At 40.1% G+C, this 22,144-nt stretch overlaps 1 protein-coding gene across 2 annotated transcripts in view; it reads right to left on the reverse strand.

The window, feature by feature from the left end:
• Nucleotides 1–22,144, reverse strand: part of UNC80 (unc-80 homolog, NALCN activator) — a 215,584-nt gene that overhangs the window by 46,540 nt on the left and 146,900 nt on the right. For both annotated transcript variants that reach the window (XM_005676458.3, XM_005676457.3), the window contains exons 37-46: nt 21,992–22,078; nt 18,801–18,984; nt 16,922–17,016; nt 14,931–15,020; nt 14,101–14,202; nt 11,313–11,493; nt 9,911–10,179; nt 8,016–8,150; nt 4,028–4,166; nt 2,751–2,847 (exon numbers count right to left, since the gene is read on the reverse strand). In XM_005676458.3, coding sequence (XP_005676515.2) covers nt 2,751–2,847; nt 4,028–4,166; nt 8,016–8,150; nt 9,911–10,179; nt 11,313–11,493; nt 14,101–14,202; nt 14,931–15,020; nt 16,922–17,016; nt 18,801–18,984; nt 21,992–22,078 — 1,379 coding nt within the window. The remainder of the gene's footprint in view (nt 1–2,750; nt 2,848–4,027; nt 4,167–8,015; nt 8,151–9,910; nt 10,180–11,312; nt 11,494–14,100; nt 14,203–14,930; nt 15,021–16,921; nt 17,017–18,800; nt 18,985–21,991; nt 22,079–22,144) is intronic.

Consider the following 22,144-nt stretch of genomic DNA (forward strand, 5'->3'; position numbering starts at 1 on the left):
TTCCTAAAGCTTAAGCATTTTTACAGCAAGAATCATGTCTGAAATAGTCATTGTGATGCAGGTCTGAAAAATGCCTGCTTACTAGAATGAATCATTAAGAAGTTCAGCTGTATTTTGCTATTAAGAGACATGTTAAATATAAGTATACAGAAATGTTGAAGATTACAATAAGAGCAAACACCAAAAGAATGCTGATGTAACTATGTTAGACAAAACAGACTTCAAGGCAAATAGCATTCCTATAGTTAAAGATGGAAATTTCACAACTAAAAAAAGACATATAGATGTCAGGCTTATGATTAAACTTATCATAAGTAAGATCAGCATAATATTGGTTCAAGGATAGACAATAGATATATGAAATAGAATAAGGACTACAAAACAAATCTGCAGATATTTGATGTTTAACAAAAATGGCACTGCAATATGATGGGGAATAGTCTTTTCTATAAATGGTGCTAGGTCTGTTGCCTATTATATATCTCTACAGAAAAAATAAACTTTGACCCTTACTTTACACCATACCAAAATTAATTCCGGGTGACTTGTTAACCTAAATGTAAATGTAAAGACAATAAAGCGCCTGGCCTGTAAGAGGACACATTTGTAACCTTGGGTTAGCCAAGATTTCATAAGAGGACACAGAAGAACTAAAAAATAGGAAAAAGGTGATACATCAGACTACATTAAAATGAAGGGCTCTGTTAATCAAAAGACAAACTTAGGGAAGTAAAATTATAAGTCACAGAGTAAAAGATTTCATTTGAAATACATGTAGCCAGTGACGTGTTGGAAAGGCTAAATAACAATAACCAGTCAAGAAAGCCTACTGGGACTTCCCTGGCAGTCCAGCACTACCAAAGGGCAAGGGTTTGATCCCTGGTCAGGGAACTAAGATCCCATATGCCACAGGGTAGAGCCAAACAAAAAAAAAAAAAAAAAAAAAAAAAGAAAGGAAAGCCTACTGTATGCGTTTCTTTCCAATACCATGTTCAGTGATGTCATTCTGGTATTTTGTATTTAGCAATTACTACATATTGGTAAACTGGCAAAGATACAGAGATCTAGTCATGAAATGTTCACCAGTACACCACTCTATACAAGCTAAAGAGTAATTTATCAAACTCGGAAAAATTCTACATATCAAATAAAAATTATTGACTATCTCATTGAGAAATTAAAAAGAAGAGGTTTCCTAATGTTACATAATTGAGGAGGAGGAGGAGGAGGAGGAAAGGTCAAAGAGTTGGTTAAGTCAGACTAATGGAACATTTTGAAAAAGGCAACTTAATTATTTTTAAGCATGTATATTAAGCATGTATGTTAAGCATGTATGTTCATTGCAGCATGTTTACAATAGCTAGGACATGGAAGCAACCTAGATGTCCATCAGCAGATGAATGGATAAGAAAGCTGTGGTACATATACACAATGGAGTATTACTCAGCCGTTAAAAAGAATTCATTTGAATCAGTTCTGATGAGATGGATGAAACTGGAGCCGATTATACAGAGTGAAGTAAGCCAGAAAGAAAAACACCAATACAGTATACTAACACATATATATGGAATTTAGGAAGATGGCAATGACGACCCTGTATGCAAGACAGGGAAAGAGACACAGATGTGTATAATGGACTTTTGGACTCGGGGGGAGAGGGAGAGGGTGGGATGATTTGGGGGAATGACATTCTAGCATGTATGCTGTCATGTGGGAGTTGAATCGCCGGTCTATGTCTGATACAGGATACAGCATGCTTGGAGCTGGTGCATGGGGATGACCCGGGGAGATGTTGTGGGGAGGGAGGTGGGAGGGGGGTTCATGTTTGGGAGCGCATGTAAGAATTAAAGATTTTGAAATTTAAAAATAATAATAATAATAAATAAAACATTTTAAATCTTAAAAAAAAAGGGAACTATCCATGATTCATTTGAATTATTATCTCTGCCTTTAGAAGACCTATTTTAATAGAGATATGAGACTGATTTTCACTTCACATATCATTTATACACACAAATATATATATATATACAAAATCAGAGGCAACATCCTAGAATCGGAATAACACTCTCCATGTGAGGCCTCTGGGCTCCCTGCTCTTGGAAAATGATAGGCATGACTTGTCTTCCTGCTCTTTGTGTGACAGAAGTTCTTATTTTTCCCTGAAAGGCTGCTACTGCTGCTAAGTCACTTCAGTCGTGTCCGACTCTGTGCGACCCCATAGACGGCAGCCCACCAGGCTCCCCCGTCCCTGGGATTCTCCAGGCAAGAACACTGGAGTGGGTTGCCATTTCCTTCTCCAATGCAGGAAAGTGAAAAGTGAAAGTGAAGTCGCTCAGTCGTGTCCGACCCTCAGCGACCTCATGGACTGCAGCCTTCCAGGCTCCTCTGTCCATGGGATTTTCCAGGCAAGAGACTGGAGTGGGGTGCCATTGCCTTAGGAGTTTTCTTAAATAGATTAAATGTCTATTGAGAAATTAATGGCAAATCAAATTTCAATTACACGTGAGGATATTTCCTAAACATCTTAGCTGCTGCATAAATCCTAAATTAGGGAATTTCAAATTGATGAAGATTTACTGTATTTTTCATAACCTCTGCTATGACAAGTTTCCTACATTTAGTTTTGCAAATGGACTTGTCAGAATGTTGCAGGCTAATATTAACAAACATAACTTTTGTATTCACTCAGCTTTATTTCCCTTGCCATATTCACTTATTACAAGGCACAGATTAAAGCGTGCAGTTACCTTCTGAATGATTCAGGAGCATATGCTACCACTGTAACACAGAGCTTAATGGCTTCACTTATAGAGAAAGTCAGGTCTTCGTTTCCATAGCAGAAGTCTAAAGGGACAGAAGGTCAAGGCACACAATCAGAGTGGATTCTGTCAGGGATAAAAAGGAGCTTATCACTCCTAACATTTTCTTTCTAGTGATATTTTGTAGTTATTTCTTTATTAGACTTTATTCCTAAACTGTGAACACTCAATTTCCTCATCTTAAGGGACTAAAAATTTTATTCTATTTTTGAATAATCATATGACAAATAAAAGTGTTATTTTTGTAGTTAAAAAACTCTCATCTAATAGAACAGCAGTCTTCCCTGTCCATCACCAACTCCGCGAGTTTGCTCAAACTCATGTCCATTGAGTTGGTGATGTCATTCAACCATTTCATCCTCTGTCATCCCCCTTCTCCTGCCCTCAGTATTTCCCAGCATCAGGGTCTTTTCAAATCAGTCAGTTCTTCGCATCAGGTGGCCAAAGTATTGGAGTTTCAGCTTCAGCATCAGTCCTTCCAATGAATATTCAAGACTGATTTCCTTTAGAATGGACTGGTTTGGATCTCCTTGTAGTCCAAGGGGCTCTCAAGAGTCTTCTCCAACACCACAGTCCAAAAGCATCAATTCTTTGGTGCTCAGCCTTCTTTATGGTCCAACTCTCACATTCATACATGACTACTGGAAAAATTATAGCTTTGACTATACGGACCTTTGTTGGCAAAGTAATGTCTGTGCTTTTTAATACATTGTCTAGGTTTGTCATAGCTTTCCTTCCAAGGAGCATGCGTCTTTTAATTTCATGGCTGCAGTCACCATCTGCAGTGATTCTGGAGCCCAAGAAGATAAAATGTGTTAATGTTTTCACTTTTTCCCCTTCTATTTGCCATGAAGTGATGGGACTGGATGCCATGTTCTTAGGTTTTCTTAATGCTGAGTTTCAAGCCAGCTTTTGCACTATTCTCTTTCAACTTCATCAAGAGGTTCTTTAGTTCTTAATTTTCTGCCATATGCCATCTGCATATCTGAGGTTGTTGGTATTTCTCCCAGTTTTCCTGGTAGAGAATCCTTAACACTTTAGGAATTATAAGAAATATAAGAAACAGGGGATAGGAAAATATATTCATTTAACTTATACTAAGCCCCACTTATGTTGCTATTTCCATTTAGTTCAAAATATTCAGTATAAAGTCACTAAAAATACTACAAAGAGAAAAAGAATGTCAAGGCAAATTTTCCTTTTACCCAAAGACTTAAGAGGCTTCTCAGCTTTGACCAGCTCTAAGATGTCCAGGATGTCAGTGGTCTCTCCCTCCAGGGACTGCAGCAAGTCAAACAGGCACTGAGCTGACACACCTTTGCTGGATCCAGTATTGGCAGCATCCTGTGTAAAGAAAAGTCATGGGCCATCACTGAAAAGTCTACAAATAACAAATGCTGGAGAGGGTGTGGAGAAAAGGGAACCCTTTTACGTTATCAGTGGGAATGTAAGCTGGTGCAGCCACTATGGAAGACAATACGGAAATTCCTCAGTTCAGTTCAGTCGCTCAGTCGTGTCCCACTCTTTGCGACCCCATGAATCGCAGCACGCCAGGCCTCCCTGTCCATCACCAACTCCCGGAGTTCACTCAAACTCATGTCCATCGAGTCAGTGATGCCATCCAGCCATCTCATCCTCGGTCGTCCCCTTCTCCTCCTGCCCCCAATCCCTCCCAGCATCAGAGTCTTTTCCAATGAGTCAACTCTTCGCATGAGGTGCCCAAAGTACTGGAATTTCAGCTTCAGCATCATTCCTTCCAAAGAAATCCCAGGACCGATCTCCTTCCAAATGGACTGGTTGGATCTCCTTGCAGTCCAAGGGACTCTCAAGAGTCTTCTCCAGCACCACAGTTCAAAAGCATCAATTCTTCGGTGCTCAGCTTTCTTCACAGTCCAACTCTCACATCCATACATGACCACTGGAAAAACCACAGCCTTGACTAGACGGACCTTTGTTGGCAAAGTAATGTCTCTGCTTTTGACTATGCTATCTAGGTTGGTCATAACTTTCCTTCCAAGGAGTAAGCGTCTTTTAATTTCATGGCTGCAATCACCATCTGCAGTGATTTTGGAGTCCAAAAAAATAAAGTCTGACACTGTTTCCACTGTTTCCCCATCTATTTCCCATGAAGTGATGGGACCAGATGCCATGATCTTCGTTTTCTTAATGTTGAGCTTTAAGTCAACCTTTTCACTCTCCACTTTCACTTTCATCAAGAGGCTCTTTAGTTCCTCTTTACTTTCTGCCATAAGGGTGGTGTCATCTGCATATCTGAGGTTATTGATATTTCTCCCAGCAATCTTGATTCCAGCTTGTGCTTCTTCCAGACCAGCATTTCTCAAGATGTACTCTGCATATACGTTAAATAAGCAGGGTGACAATATACAGCCTTGACGTACTTCTTTTCCTATTTGGAACCAGTCTGTTGTTCCATGTCCAGTTCTAACTGTTGCTTCCTGACCTGCATTCAGGTTTCTCAAGAGGCAGGTCAGGTGGTCTGGGATTTCCATCTCTTTCAGAATTTTCCACAGTTGATTGTGATCCACACAGTCAAAGGCTTTGGCATAGTCAATAAAGCAGAAATAGGTGTTTTTCTGGAACTCTCTTGCTTTTTCCATGATCCAGCCAGTGTTGGCAATTTGATCTCTGGTTCCTTTGTCTTTTCTAAAACCAGCTTGAACATCAGGAAGTTCACGGTTCACATATTGCTGAAGCCTGGCTTGGAGAATTTTGAGCATTACTTTACTATCGTGTGAGATGAGTGCAATTGTGCTGTAGTTTGAGCATTCTTTGGCATTGCCTTTCTTTGGAATTGGAATGAACACTGACCTTTTCCAGTCCTGTGGCCACTGCTGAGTTTTCCAAATTTGCTGGCCTATTGAGTACAGCACTTTCACAGCATCATCTTTCAGAATTTGAGATAACTCAAGTGGAATTCCATCACCTCTACTAGCTTTGTTCGTAGTGATGCTTTCTAAGGCCCACTTGACTTCACATTCCAGGATGTCTGGCTTTACGTGAGTGATCACGCCATCATGATTATCTTGGTCACGAAGATCTTTCTTGTACAGTTCTTCCATGTATTCTTGCCACCTCTTCTTAATATTTTCTGCTTCTGTTAGGTCCATACCATTAGAAAACTAAAAACAGGACTACTACATGACTCAGCAAACTCAGTCCTGGGCATATATCCAGAGAAAATTCTAATTCAAAAAGACACATGCACCCATATGTTCATAGCATCACTATTCACAGTGGCCAAAACAAGGAAACAACTTAACTGTCCACTGATAAGCAATATCCTGTGATAAACCATAATGGAAAAGAGTATAAAAAGAATGCATATTTATGTAAAACTGAATCACTCTGCTATACAGCAGAAATTAACACATGTAAATCAGCTATACTTCAATTTAAAGAATAGCTATTTTAGTTTATTAATTCCTACCTCTGTATTAATATGGTTTGATCAGGAATTCAAGTTTCAAAACACTGCCACTGTTAACAATTATCTAGGTGGTATTCAGTTTACATAATTCTGCATCCAACCACGCTACTGTATGATTTTGGAATGGAATGCCTAATTTTAAAGGATTTATTAAATGCTTTTTGCTCAGTCACTCAGTCATGTCTGACTCTTTGTGACCCCATAGACTGCAGCACGCCAGGCCTCCCTGTCCTTCACCAACTCCTGGAGTTTACTCAAATTCATGTCCATTGTGCTGGTGATGCCATCCAACCATCTCATTCTCTGTCATCCCCTTCTCCTCTTGCCTTCAATCTTTCCCAGCATCAGAGTCTTTTCAAATGAGTCAGTTCTTTGAATTAGGTGGCCAAAGTATTGGACTCTCAGCTTCAGCATCAGTCCTTCCAGAGAATATTCAGGGTTGATTTCCTTTAGGATGGACTGGTTGGATCTCCTTGCAATCCAAGGAACTCTCAAGAATCTTCTCCAACACCACAGTTTAAGAGCATCAAAAGGAAAAGCTAATCCAGTACAAAAGAGATCTTTATGGAAACTCTTGAAAATACAGAAATGTGAACTGCCAGAACAGTTTATGCCAGTGTTTCCTCTGGTCTTTGATAGTAGGACTCAGCATGTTCCCCCAAATTTCCATAATGATGTTTGAGAAACAGAAGCTTATTTTGAAAACCCTGGGAATTTCGTGGTTCTTATTTGACAATCTATTGAAATATCTCCAGAGTAGATACTTGCCATCTCTGTAAAATGGCTTTAATTCATTCATTAAAAAACAACAAATCCTCATTAAATTCCTACTGTATGTCAGGCATCATTCTGTGCACTGAGGTTATAGCAAAACAGAACAAAAGCAAAACACCATACAAACAAAACAACAACTAAAATCAGGCAAAGGCAAACAAAAATCAGATCAAGATCTCACTTTAATGGAGCTCAAATTCTACTGTGGGGTGTGGCAGAGATACATATTAGTGAAACAAATACATGTATTATATGTGATACAGTATAAATACTCTGCATAAAAACAAAAATAAAACAGGGTAAGTGTTGAGCAGTGATAGAAATGAGAATCAGGAACTCTTCCTTTTTTAAAAAACTTTTTTATTGGAGTATAGCTGATTAGCAATGCTGTGATAGTTTTAGGTGGATAGCACAAGGGACTCACCCATATGTATTCACATATCCATTCTCCTCCCAAGCTTCCCTCCCATCCAGGCTGCCTCAGAACGTTGAGCAGAGTTCCTTGTGCTATACAGTAGGATCTTGTTGGTTATCCATTTTTAATATAGCAATGTGTACACATCCATCCTAAACTCCATAACCATCCCTTCCCCCCAGGAAACCATAAGTTTGAGAATCTTTTCCTTTTATCATTTTCTATTTTCCATTCTTTTATTAATTAAAAAAACTAGAGAATTGGTCTATTTACATCCTAGGGGCTGAAATGAGGCTTGAAGAGAAATGCTGAAGAAAGACAAATTTCTTATTGAAAGAGAAATTATTTAGGGTATTTGCATTCCATAGGTTGAAGAAGAGAGCTGAGAGCCTGATAACAGAAATGGGCAATGACCAGGCCATACATAAAAACAGAACTCTGACCCACAACCTGTAATAAAGGGCCCAGGAATCCACCGCTATAGTGAGTTCTGAATCAACAAACTTGGTTTTTCTCATTGGGTTGGTCCTTATTTATTTACACGGAGTTTACTCACAGGAAACTCCAGGAGAGGAGCCACACTTGCAAACAGCTGGAGCACGAAGGGCTTACGGTGTAGAATGTAGAACTGGTGGCAGGCAAATTCAATGGCTTGACGCAACTGAGGATTGCTTTCATAGTCAGAGTACACCTGTGGGAAAATACCACATGTTCAGAAAAGGCCTTAACAGCTTCCTAGAGTTGTGTTTGCTTCACAAGCTCATAGCCATGGGAAGCATGGAGGGAAATGACTAATTTCATAAACTGATAGAGGGGAGTATAAAGTGGTATATACCTTTTTCAAAGAAATCTAGAAATATAATTAAAAATGCAAAAAATAAAATATACTATTTCCCCAGGAAGTTTATGACTAGTAATTTGTCATAAGAAAACAATTAAACAAATATACAAAGATATATATACAGGAATGCCTGCTGCAAGGCATTAAGGCATTAAAATAGTAGAAAATTTGAAACAACCTAAATTATTCATAAATTGGGATTACGTGAATTATTTATATGCATACAATAGAGTACTATGCAACTATTTTTTAAAAGATGCTGCTGTTGCTGCTGCTGCTGCTGCTAAGTCGCTTCAGTGGTATCTGACTCTGTGCAACCCCATAGATGGAAGCCCACCAGCCTCCCCTGTCCCTGGGATTCTCCAGGCAAGAATACTGGAGTGGGTTGCCATTTCCTTCTCCAATGCATGAAAATGAGAAGTGAAAATGAAGTCACTCAGTCGTGTCCCACTCTGAGCGACCCCATGGACTTCAGCATACCAGGCTCCTCCACCCATGGGATTTTCCAGGCAAGAGTACTGGAGTGGGTTGCCATTGCCTTCTCCGTTAAAAGATGCTATATAGTGCTAAATGTAGCTACAGGGAAAATGCCCACAACATTCTTAGTGTCACATTAAAAAAAAGGTAGGCAAAAACTTGAACATATGGTATGATCCAACTTCTATTTTAAAAAAAGTAGGAGAGAGAGCACCAGGATTTTCAAGATGTGCAAACAATGATTATCTAGGAAGGAAGATTATAGATGATCTTCATTTTCTTATCTAAATTTTCTTCTTTTGAATTTTATAATGAACATTTATTATTTTTGATAATTATTTAATAAGCTATAATAATAGATAATAGATAAAATTCTAACTATTTAAAAAAAGGACAGAGAGCCCTGATGATATTAAAAGTCAATTTCTTGCCCCTGTAGATTGAGCAAACTCCACTTTACATAAGCATATATTACTTCTTCCATGATTTATTAAAATTTCCATAAAAATAGAGAACTAGGATGAGCCCCCAGGCCCTTTCTGAACTTTATTCAGTACTCCTCAATGTGGCCACATACACATTAATTAAGTGAAAACATGATTAAGTTAAAACTGTTCCTGCTACATTCATCTTCTCCAACCACCTCATTATACCAAATTTAATGGCAATTTTGAAAATCTCTTTTCAGAGAGAGGTTGAAAAACCTCTTGGGAGAAACAGCAATTGAACACTTGCCTCACATTTGAATAATGGTTCTCAAACTTCTGAGGGCATCAGAACCAGCCAGAGGTTTTGTAAAAACACAGATTCCTGGGCTGTGACTCCAGAGTTTCTGAAGAAGTAGGTCTAGGATGGGGCCCAAGAATGTGCATTTTGAATAAATTCCCAAATGATGCTGATGCTGCTGGTCCAGAGATTACACTTTGAGAACCACTGGCCCAGAAGAAACAGGGAACCGTGGCTCAGATCTGGGAAATCTCGGGATAGAATGGAATACTGTGACCTTTGGTAAATCTTTGTGGGGGTTTCATTTGGTGCCTTCTGAGGTCACGAAAACAGATAATTCAATCAGCTAAAGTCTCAGCAGAGATCTTGTTGACCTTGTAGATGGGCAGGGGAGGAGGCCTATGTACCTGCAGCATGGTGGGCAGAATCCACTGGTAGCCACTGAGGGAGAAGAGGTGATTGAAGTGCACAGCACTGTTGATGACGGTGGCTGCGTACTGCCTGAGCAGGGCACTGTCTTCTGGGTGCAGGATCAGAGCCCCATTAAAAACGTTGAGGAAAAGCATGATTTCATCTCCCCAGGGGAACTCACTAGGCATGCCCAGGAACATCTCCTCCAGGAGCTGGATCCACAAGCTTTTCTGAAGAGTGTCAAGGCCAAAGAGTTCCTTTCCAGCTGTGAGACATGAAGACACAGAGGCAGGTTTAGCCCCACGCCAACCCCCATGTCAGCGTGGAGGGCAGTCCAGCCCTAGGGCCCTGCTGTCTCCAACTCGGGGATGTGAGGACCTACTGCCGGCATGCACAGTGTTGCCTGCATTTCAGGAACACTTTCGAGTCTTCCCAGGACTTTTCGGTCACCCCTTTGATTCAACTTAGTGGGCAAGACAGGGCTGGCAATTCTGGTGTGTTGCTGTTGCATAAGCTGTGGCTTTGAGGAAAAAATTATTTCAGAAAGAAAATGGCAGGGCTGGAACTAGTTCTTGGTCTTTTAACTTCTGGCTGGACTAGAGCTCGTGTACCGTCACTCCGAGCATCTGGATGAAGACGCAAAGCTCCTGATTTAAGTAAATTGTCCCAAATGAATAACTGAATGTGGTTTCAGAATGGATCTTTTTCTATTTCTCCATCTCACTCTCCCTTTCTCTCTCCATTTTTCTCTTTCAATTCAGGTAATTTACATAGAGTAAAACACACAGATCATTAAATGTAGAGTTCAATGAATTTTGACAAAAATACCCACTTGTAACCAACATTCCAATCAACATATGAACCATTTTTATCATCTGAGAAAATTCCTTCAAATCCCTTTCTGGGAAACCCATTCTCCCCGCCCCCTGCCCACCCCACCCCCGCCAATAGGCACCTACTGCTCTGATTTCTCTCACTGTAGATTCATTTTGCCTCCTCTTGAACTTCACAGAAATACTTGTCCTTCACTTAGTCAAGTACTCCCTAACAACATCCTACTACTTTCTTTAATTGCTTACGATTAGCTCAGAGCAGTGGTCTCAGAGTTCGGTTCTTGAAATGGCAGCATCAATCTTGCCTTGGAACTTGTTAGAAATACAAGTTCCCGAGCCCCATTCCAGAGCTACTGAATCAGAAACTGGGGACTGGAGGGTGGGATGCAGCCATCTGTGTTTTATCAAGTCCTCCAGTCCTCCAGGTAATTCTGATGCCCATTCAAGACTGAGAGCCGCTGATTTAGAGAACTGTCTACTGATTAAGATGGAGATGATCTCCAGCTGAGGACAAAACTAGGCCATGAGAACATGCCCAAGAGAGGAAAGGCTTCTTTCTTGATACCTTGAGGATCACTGAAGAGTGAAAACTCTGCATCAATAGCACTTCGAGGGAATGAGGGCAGTCGGAGGAGGTCTTCCTGGAGCATGGAGACGTGGGACTGCTTGTGGGCTGTGGGGATCTTCTGGGTGAGGGAGATGAGAAACAAAACCCGCCCCACTTCCTCCAGCTTCCGAGTGAACACCTAGCAGCAGGCAAGGGCAGAAGCAGATGAAAAGCAGAATTGGGCAACCCCAAAATCACCACAACTGAAGAAATTAAAGTAAAATCTCTACTGGCAAACCAGGCTAAGTAAAAATTAAGGGGTGGGGGAAGTGAAAGGAAGGAGAAAGAATTTTCCTTTCTTTACCATGCAGAAAGAGCAAACAATAGTTAATTGACTCACACTTCCTGCATCTGTCTGCTCTACAGAAGGAAGTGTTTCTCATGCCAGGCTGGAGAAGGAGCACAAGGCAAGTATTGTCAAGAACAGCTCAGTATTAAATAGAGCCCATTTGTGTGGCTGTCATAAGATGGAAAGCCTTCTCCAACAGGAGCCAGTCAATTCCACTTGCTTCCCTCATTTCCAATGAGGCCTTAAGCTGTTTCCTGTCAGTTCTGGGTTTGCCTCTTAAAGACTGAAATGGGATCCAGGAAAAACCTCTTTGGGGACAAAAGCTAATGGGGCCTAGATTGGTGGCCCTTTAGCCCTGAGCTTAGATGGCATGAGTGTGGGGCTCATGTTCCTTTTCCAAGTGCCTTTTCTGTTCCTGGTCAGAGGGCAGGGGGGTGTGATTAGGAAGATGATCAGCAGCTTGACCGGAGCCAGAACCACAGTCTGCAATGTTATTATCTCCCTAAGGAACTTCGAAGTCTTAAGACCACAAGCTGGAGTTTACATAGAGTAAGAGTCTTGCTTTATGCTCTTTTTACTAAAGATGTTTTTCTGTGCGTGAGGACCATTTTTAAAGTCTTATTGAATGTGTTACAGTATTGCTTCTGTTTTATGTGGCTTGTTTTGGCCGTGAGGCATGTGGGATTTTAGCTCCCCAACTGGGGATCAGACCCGCACCCCCTGCACTGGATGGTGAAGTGTTAACCGTGGAACAGCCAGGGAAGTCCCTCTGCTCTTCTCTTAAAACATGTTCTTAAACATTATTTTTTAAAAACCTCGCTCATGAAGAGCTATTATTGATTATGGCTTTCATTATTTTGCTGCCAAAATCAGAGGCTGGTATAATTTGGCGGGGGGGGGGGGTATTGCTTTAGAAATTAAATATTTAAGTTCTTTTCTCCCAACACCTCATACTTTGTAACACATTCACTATTTTCTTTCTTTTCAGTGTAATTTAGGTAGTTAATATTAACTATGTTTTAAATTACTTAACTGGTTGAATTCTATGCCATCTCATGAAGATATCTTTGAATACTTTGATGCCAAATTGGCATTCTTGCTGTGTGCAGAAAAATTGAGAAGATAAAAACTTTTTGTTTTGACATTTTATTAAAAATAAATGAATGTAACATGTGGTGGTGGTGGTTTAGTCGCTAAGTCATGTCCAACTCTTGGGATCCCATGAATTGTAGCCTGCCAGGCTCCTCTGTCCATGGGATTCTACAGGCGAGAATACTGGAGTGGGTTACCATTTCCTTCCCCACAGGATCTTCCCAATCCAGGAATCGAACCCAGGTCTCCTGCATTGCAGCCAGACTCTTTACCAACTGAGCTATGAGGGAAGCCCTTTGTTTTGACATTTTATTAAAAATAAATGAACGTAACACATAGACCACATTAAAATTGCATCATCAGAACTGTGGGCTACAGCTATATTTCACATGCAAAACAGTGAATTTTCTTAAGTTCAGTCTGATTTGTGATGAGATGTGTGAGTATTATTCTGCTCTTCAATCTAAGTACAGCTGATTGATTTTATCTCCTCCTAGTTTAAGAGAAGTTAGCAACATACCAAAGGTCAGATCACTGGTCAGAGGCAGAGCTAGGACTGAGTCCAGATCTCTGAACCTTGGTTCAGCGCCTTTTTCAGGTATGCTACCATCCATTGAGAGGAGGGCATGGCAACCCACTGCAGTATTCTTGCCTAGAGAATCCCATGGACAGAGGAGCCAGGCAGGCTACTCCATGGGATTGCAAAGAGTCAGACACGACTGAAGCAACCTAGCATGCAGGCATGCATTATCCATTGATCCCTTTTATTTTTTTCCAGCTAGCAGAAATTTCTGAGACAACCTTCTTATAGCTGCTGCTGCTGCTGCCAAGTCACTTCAGTTGTATCCGACTCTGTGCGACCCCATAGACGGAAGCCCACCAGGCTCCGCCGTCCCTGGGATTCTCCAGGCAAGAACACTGGAGTGGGTTGCCATTTCCTTCTCCAATGCATGAAAGTGAAAAGTGAAAGGGAAGTCACTGAGTTGTGTCCAACTCTCAGCGACCCCATGGACTGCAGCCTACCAGGCTCCTCCGTCCTACATTATATGTATTCCCAATCTGGAATGAAAATCCATACTTAGAAACTAGTAGGTAAATAAAACAGAAAACTTCTATTATTTATACCCCAATGATTCATCAAAGTACTACTCCAAGTAAGTATTTAATACCTTTACATTATGATCCAATTTGCAAAACTTAAAAAATACATGATTTGAGGGGAACTGTCCGTTGATCAAGAACTCATCTTTCTCTCTCTAGAGATCATTAACAGAATCACAGGATCTCAGGGCCAGCAACCATTTACAGATCGTCTACCCTGGTAACATGACACAATAATAGCATAAAACTGTGGTGGTCAGGCACCTGTTTCTGAATGAGCTCCTGTCCTTTCTCTGGATGCATGTGTACAAGGTTCAGCTGTGGAGACACAGATCTCCTGAAAGGGTAAATATCCCGAACGTAGGTCTGCGGTGGGGTTACACAAAGACAAAAACAGAGTTCAAACGACTACACTCTGATTCTCATTTTCTCATTCCCCAAAGGGCAGACAAACATAAGTTATATATTCTAATGGTTTACATTCTTACTATTTCACCCCCAGGCCAAACTCTACAAAATCCCAGGAGTAAACCCCCTCCTCAGGAAAGCTTCAAACTCCCCAAGACAAATACACTTTCCCAATCCCAAGTGCCCCATCAGGAGCAAGGGAGCCAGAGGCAATTTACTAAAGTACATTCTAGAAGAGGAAGAAAATCACTGTAAAGCGCTGTCAGTGGTCTTGAGGCTTCCTTTTGCTCATTAGATCAGGTTTCCATGATCATGCTTAATATAGTGGAACAGGAACAATGTTAACATTCCAAATAGATATATGTCCTTACAATATGGGAACTTAACTTTCACTTAGAAGTAATAATCATGAGTGACAAAATACCTTAGTTGACTTATCTTCTTCAATTATTACAACAACCCTAAAGTAGACACCATCATCACCTTCACTTCACAGGCAAGCAAACTGAAGGGTATGAAGGTCAAGTGGCCAGTCCAAACCTATGTTGACAGTAAGACAGTGTGATCCAAGAGCCATACTCCCCACCATTAAACAGTGACACACCCCTGAGGGAAGCTGCCCTCAGGAAAGGCATAACAGGCTTTTGACACAACTCTCCATGAGCGTCATCACTGCACAGTCTTACCTTATTGTAATGGATAAGGTTCCATCGTTTATCCATGAGAAAGTAATGTGTTGACTGCGATTCTGGGATATTAAAAAATTCCAGACACTCCTAGAATAACAACAACAAATCTTAAAAAAACATTTACTGAGATCATATTATGAGCCAAACAGTAAGATGAAAGACAAAAATGCCATAAAAACAAGGTAATTTCTTATAAGGAATATATATATGTATTTATATCTTACATTGTATATATTATATGTGTGCATATATGTGTATATATATTATACACAGATATATATGAATATATACAGGCACATAGCCATCTAAAAAATGATAGCATAAAGACTGTGTATGATCTTGAAAGACAGAGGTAGGGGTTAAGAGGTACATGCTATATTTATTAATATATAATAAATAAGCTACAAGGACATAGTGTGTAACACAGAATGCATTTTACAATAATTATAAATGGAATTTGACCTTTAAAAATTGTGAATCACTAGGCTGTACACCTGAAGTTTATATAATATTATACATCAACTATACCTTAATTTTGGAGAAGAAACTGGCAACCCATACCTGTATTCTTGCCTGGAGAATCCCATGGACAGAGGAGCCTGGCAGGCTAAAGTCCATGGGGTCACAAAGAGTTGGACATGACTGAGCTACTAACATACATACTATCTGCTCTGCTCTCATGGTGCTAAACGAGGTACAATTATAGTACAGCCTTGAGTGATGAACTGTGGAGACACAGTGGCATCTACTGGCCTCAGTGTTGGAAAGAAAGCACGTTTAGTAGCAGCATTAAGAGTATTATGAACTACAATGATTGAGCACTTGTGTACTATATTCTACATTCACGGCTTCCCATGTAGAGAACTTGCGTGTGTGTGTGTGTGTGTGTGTGTGTGTGTGTGTGTGTGTAGGTATGCTAAGTTTCTTCAGTTGTGTCTGACTCTTTGCAACCCTATGGGCTGTAGCTCACCAGGCTCCTCTGTCCACGGGATTCTCCAGGCAAGAATACTGGAATACTTGTCATGCCCTCCTCCAGGGGATCTTCCCATCCCAGGGAGAAAACTTGTATAACCTGCGCTAATATTGAGCACTGCTGAAAAAGAAACTGAGACTAGAGAGAGCCTGCCATTTGATTTATTTAGGGGACACTGGTTGTGGTGGAGCCTGGGTTTGAACTCACTGCCTAGGGAAATTGGATGTTGAAGTTTGCTTCCCTGGGCCTGAGAGATTCTCTGGGGATGAATGGGTGAGGCTTGGAGGAGACCTAACAACCTTTTCTACTGAAATCAGATACATAGGTATGGCAAGCTGGTTTTCTCAGAGGTCTTTTCTACTTATGTCTGGGCCAACAGTTAGGACTTCAGATAAAAGAGGAATCACTGTACTAGTATACTTATTACTTTTCTTTTAAAACCTTCCAGGCATGAGTAGCTATGGATTGCATTTCCCTTGAGGTACACAATTGCCATAACCATGAAAAATACTTTCTTGATTCACCTAATGTATTCTAAGGTATATGTATATATATACCTTGTGCCTCTCTAATCATTTCTGTCAGTGGCAAGTCAAGACTGTGTATCAGTCAACTCAGTGCCAAAATAAGTGTCTCTGCATGGGTCACCTGATCACCAGAGTCTGTCCCAGTGGTCTTGGTGTACAAACCCAGGGCAGCTCCAGAACAACCACAAGCGATACCAGGATGCTCTAAAGTAGGATTCTCGGCATCTGAAGACAAGTGTTTTGAGCTTTGTAGCTGAGAGGGAGCCTTTGGCTACTTCAGTGAAGAGCTAAAATGTCAGTGAAAGTGGGAAAAATATGCAAGAAAATAGAAGCATGCAAAAGTGGGGCAGATTCTAGAAGATGTAAATAAATGCACATATTTATTTGAAGGTAGAAAAATGCCATTTAATTCTAAACTGGATGATCAGTGAAGTGGCCATAGCCATTGTGCATTTAAAAAAATCAGTTCTGTTGAAAGTCATCCCTACCTTTAACAGGGCTTCAAACTGAGTGTCTTCATGGACTGGCAACTGGGTTGGGATGTCACACTCATTCTGTCCATGAACGACCAAGGTTTTGGTACCTACAGAAGGTAAAAATCATAATAAACTGACTTCTACTATAAAGAAGTTTGAATACAAAGCATGAAATATTGAAATATTATTAAGCTGATGTTTTTCTTGTTATTATGATGACTATTAGTGAGGGTTTAATGTGAGTTGAGGATTCTGCTAGTGAGGGTTTAATGTAAGCCATGCGTTCCACTATCTGTATTCCTTTTTTTATAGTCAATATATGCTTTAAATATGTTTCCTTATTATTTAATAAAGATAGCTACTATTTATGGAGTTCCCAATACTTATAAATGGTATTATGTGTATAATCATATTTAAATCTCACAACAACCCTATGACACAAGTGTTATTATTTTCATGTTACAAATGAAGAAACAGAGAACTTATTTTTATAAATAAGCATGTATAAGTAACTTAGTCAAAGACATTTATTTACTGGAAGGGTCAGAATTCAAGCTTTAAACACTGCAACAAATAATATATTCCTAAATTTTAAATAATGGCTGAGAAAATACAGAGAGACTAGCAAAAGCTAAACAAGTACCTAAAACATAGCTTTTTTTTTTTTTTTTAAGACTTTTTGATGTGGACCATTTTTAAAGTCTTTATTGAATTTGTTACAACACCGCTTGAGTTTTACGTTTCAGTTTTCTGGCTGCAAGGCATGTGGGATCTTGGTTCTCTGGCCAGAGATCAAACCCTCACCTCCTATAATGGAAGGTGAAGTCCCAACCTCTGGACCACCAGGGAAGTCCCATGAAATGTAGTTTAAATTTATTTTTTCTGTATTTTACTTGGCTGGTGAGACAATGTTTCTACTTCATTCCTTAATTATAAATCTTTGTGAACATTATGATAGCTCTTGATTTTCAATGAGCTGATTTGAAGTATATGCCTGACAATATGAGTTTCTTTAATAAAAATGAACACTTTGCTGAATAATCTATAGACAAATAAATACACAATTACCATTTACTGAATGCTGACCATATGTCAGACATGACAGCAAGTATTTTACAAACCTAAACTCATTCATTCCTCACAATTGTGAAGTATGAATTAGATCCCCAATTTACCCGTAAAGAAAGCTTTAAAAATTATGTACCTTGTCATAGCTAAAATTAATCACACAATTAGAGGCAGTGCTCTGATTTTAACACAGGGCTCTTTGCTGCCCATGTTAAATAAAAACTGTGTTCTTATTTATATATAATTCTGTCTTTCTCTTTATATCAATACATGTATCATCTCACATTTTCTTAGTCATTGCACAAGAATAGAGGCTTGGCAACACTTATTTTATCTCCAAGAAAGACAAGCTATCCAAAGTGAAAAGGAACTGTATCTAGATTTTATATCATACTGCATGTTCTTTTGTAATTCTCCTTCCTGCTTTTCCCCTTTGCAGTTTTTCATAAAGCCATGTCTCAGTGAGTTCACAAAAGCCTGGGGTCCACGCCACGCAAACAATATTATTCTCCTTGCAGTGCCAAAAATCCATTCAAAAAGGCTCTCAGTTCAGCTGGCCCTCTGCGATAGACTTAAACACATCTTTAACTTTGGCAGCCCTTCAAGGACTGACTCACAGATCTCAGTTCTGATGTCCCCCTTTTCATCTGGCAATTGCTGACTTTTAAAGGGTCTATTGTGTTTCTTCAGATTGCATTCAACAAAAATTCTTTGAGGCACTCAATCCCAGGGTTGGCAAGTTTTCTCATGAATGAAAGAGACACTTGGTCTCTAAAAGGGGTATTCATACTCTCAGAAAAGTTATGTCATCTGAAGGCAGTACCTGGCATTGAAGCAGTCACCAGGAGCTTCACCTCACACTGCTCCTTCTTCATTGTCTGCTTCAGATCCTTGAAGAACAGGCCTTCCACATAACCGACCACCTCCCACAGAAAAGTCAGGGTGGCCGAAATGGCGTCCATCCCCCACTCACAGGGGGTCCGCACAAAGTACATGATTAATCCCACCTGCAACTCAGGACAGGAAGAGGTCACAAAGCCACAATGACTCTAGCATCTTCAGTGGCAGTAAGCAGGAGAAGGTGTAACTGGAAAACTGGCCAGGGCAGGTTGCCATACATTTTTGCATTATCAAAATACCTACTGCTTAAGAGGAAAGCAAAAGATCATTTTTTCCAGCTTTCAAGTCACTTGGTGGCTCAGTACTTGGACCACGCAAAATCACTATGTGACATTTGTCCAAACACTGTTTTCAGCCTGGATTATGACTAATGGTCTGACCTAAGAACACTCTGCTTGGCCAAGTCAGTGAACTTAAAAGTTTCTGTTTGTGTCCTCTGGAATAAGTTTTGAAAAACTGTGTGCCCTTTTGTATATTTTAAAGTTAACCTTTAAAATGCCCCATCATAAATTTATATTGTTAATATAAATAGAGTATGTTAAACATTCTGTATGTTGAAAAAAGAGAACTGACTATAATTGCAATGCATACTTCACATATTCCAACACATTTGATGAAATTAGTTTTAGTTACCTTATTCAATAATGCACAACAGAATCAGAAAGAAATAATGTAAAAGCCACTGCCCAACAATTTTACACATTTTTTTTTTCCTGGAAAAATTTGCTAAACCTAGAAAACTTTCCAGTTACATTGAAAGAATCAGGCGGTGGCCAAACCTCATAACTAGTACAAATCTATAGAAGACAGGAAAAGGTGGGAAGTCTTGTGGATTTAAAGGGCCTCAATCAATCAGAAATGAGGCTTCCTTAAATCTAATACGGTACATCAGATTCTTTCCCTGTCTTACACATCTGTCAATGCAGCCTGGTGATACCTGGGAGGGTCAGAGTGGGCCTTTCTGGTGTACAGTGATGACTGAGATGGCAGACATGCTCAAGAAGTGTTAGTGCATATCTACAAAATGAGATATTTGGAGGTTATTCCCTTAATAATGAGGATTTGGAGATTTATTCCCTTAAAACTAGTTGGGCAGCAAACTGCTTCAAAAGTCTTCACATACCCTTAGATGGACTAAGACCCCACCAGACTGAAGATCACTGAATCAAGTTTGGGGCAGTGGGTTTAAAAGTTCCTAATGAAGTCTGGAAGATATAAATCATGTTCCCCAACTCCCTATTACACATATCTATAATCGTTGTTAGAAAAAAGAGAGGTACAATAAGGGTAATGGTTTAAAACATGACTCCACCCTTCACTGTTCTGCCATTCTGAGTACAAAACCCCTTTCCCTAGTCCACCTGAAGAATGCATGTGCTTGGGATTCAGGGAAAGATTGGCGTTTATATAAAACAAGGTTATACAGCAAGTGGCCAATGTGTGCCCAGCCCTTTGCTCTAGTAACTTATCAATGACAGAGTTGGGAGGATTTATGTCTAGTGTTAAGGCTTATTTGGAGTTGAAAGGAGAATATGGCAGAAGGGAACTGAAATGTCCATTTTCTTGTCCCAGGGTAAAAGGATGGAGGGGAGCAAATAAGTGTTTCCCCATCAGTGACTTGGGGAAGGAGTAGGCACCCCAAAGGGGCTTTTGCCTCTAGTGTTTGTTTGTGTCTATGACAAGAATTCACCACAGAGTCTTTTGATACCAATCTGGCTGTAACATAAACTTGGCAGAGCACATACTTAAACTGAAGGAGGTTCTGATATTTTTGGCTGTGCTAATCTACCTTGGATTTTTGAGTAGTGCAGATAGGAGAAGAAGTAGCAGAAAGCTTGGCTGGAGAGATTTTTGGATAGAACTGCCATAGGCTGGTTCACTGAGCAGGATACTCTAGTCAGAGGACTTCCTAATCTAAAGCCATATGGGACAACCAGAACCCAGAGGGGTGGGTAGCACCAGCAGGAGCTGAGAGGGAGTCTCCGAGCAAGCACTGTTGGGAGTAGACATGGTTTGCAAGTTACAGAAGCCACGGGCTTCAGCTTCCACCAGTCAGGCATCCGGCAACCAGCCAGATAGAGAGCTCTGTTTCACAAGGGGAGGAGCTGGAGCAAACACTGGACAGAGACAGAATTCTGAACAAAGGTCTTTTTTTCTCCCCAACTCCATATAACATCTAGAGATGAAAGAAGTTAGAAGGGAGGAGAATTCCTAGAGGTTAAGTATTTTTAGACAAGAGAGACCAAATACTATCCAAAGGTACTATTTATATATTTCTATCAGTCTGAACTTAAAATTAGACACTTATTTATATTTTCCCTCTTGTCCACCAGCAGGTGGGCATTCACAATGAAAACCACCTCAGTCATAAACACAAGAAAGGAATTACAACTTCTGTTTGCACATCAGAGTAGTAGCACTGAGTTAAATTTATCATCCTGCTGCAGATGCATATGGATAACTCTTCTATTTCCCAACTCGCAGAAGACCAGTGATGGTTAGGGAGAAAGAACATTCTCCCAACACTGAAATTCATTTGGCCATCTGTCTGCTTGGATTAAGGTGTAGTTTAAAAGAACAGTCATCAAGCCAACAGTCCCCAAACTGCATACTTATTTAGGGTATTAAGAGGAGAATGTGAAGAAACTGGCAAATTCTGGAGGGTTCAGGAAGGAGCTGTGAGGACCATGTAAAGCACAGATAGTTGCTATGGAAAAATACACTCACAAATACTTTGTATCTAGGGCAACATTTTCCTCTGTGTGTGTGTGTATGTATTTTAAACAATGAGATACGAAAAGGGAAAGAATGACTAAAAATGACACATACATTTTTTCAACAGAAAACTAAAATTAAGGACTGACATGAGGAAGTTGTATAATGCTAAAGAGAAACGGGAGGAAACAGACATTTATTGAATCCCCATCACATGCCAGGGATTGTGCCAGGGGGAGTTTTCCCATATAAACAGTGGTGAATTCAGCTGACTATGAGGCAACTTCAGGCACACAGTTAATGAAAATTTATTTGAAAAAATCCCTTAAGACCTTTTTCTCGCATTGTTGCTTCTTACTTAGAAATGAACATTTATAACCTACTGGAGGTGAAACTCACCAAGTAGTTGAATAGGATGTGAGAGGTCTGAGCAGGAAAGTCCCCGATATTCAGGAGCAGTTTGCGCAGCATGTACATTAACTCATCCTGAAAGAGCAACAGAGTCGATGTCTCATTCAGCTGCCATATTGTAGGAAATAATATTAACTTTTT

The sequence above is a fragment of the Capra hircus genome, chromosome 2 (assembly GCF_001704415.2).
Source record: "Capra hircus breed San Clemente chromosome 2, ASM170441v1, whole genome shotgun sequence".
Classification (NCBI taxonomy): Eukaryota; Metazoa; Chordata; class Mammalia; order Artiodactyla; family Bovidae; genus Capra; species Capra hircus.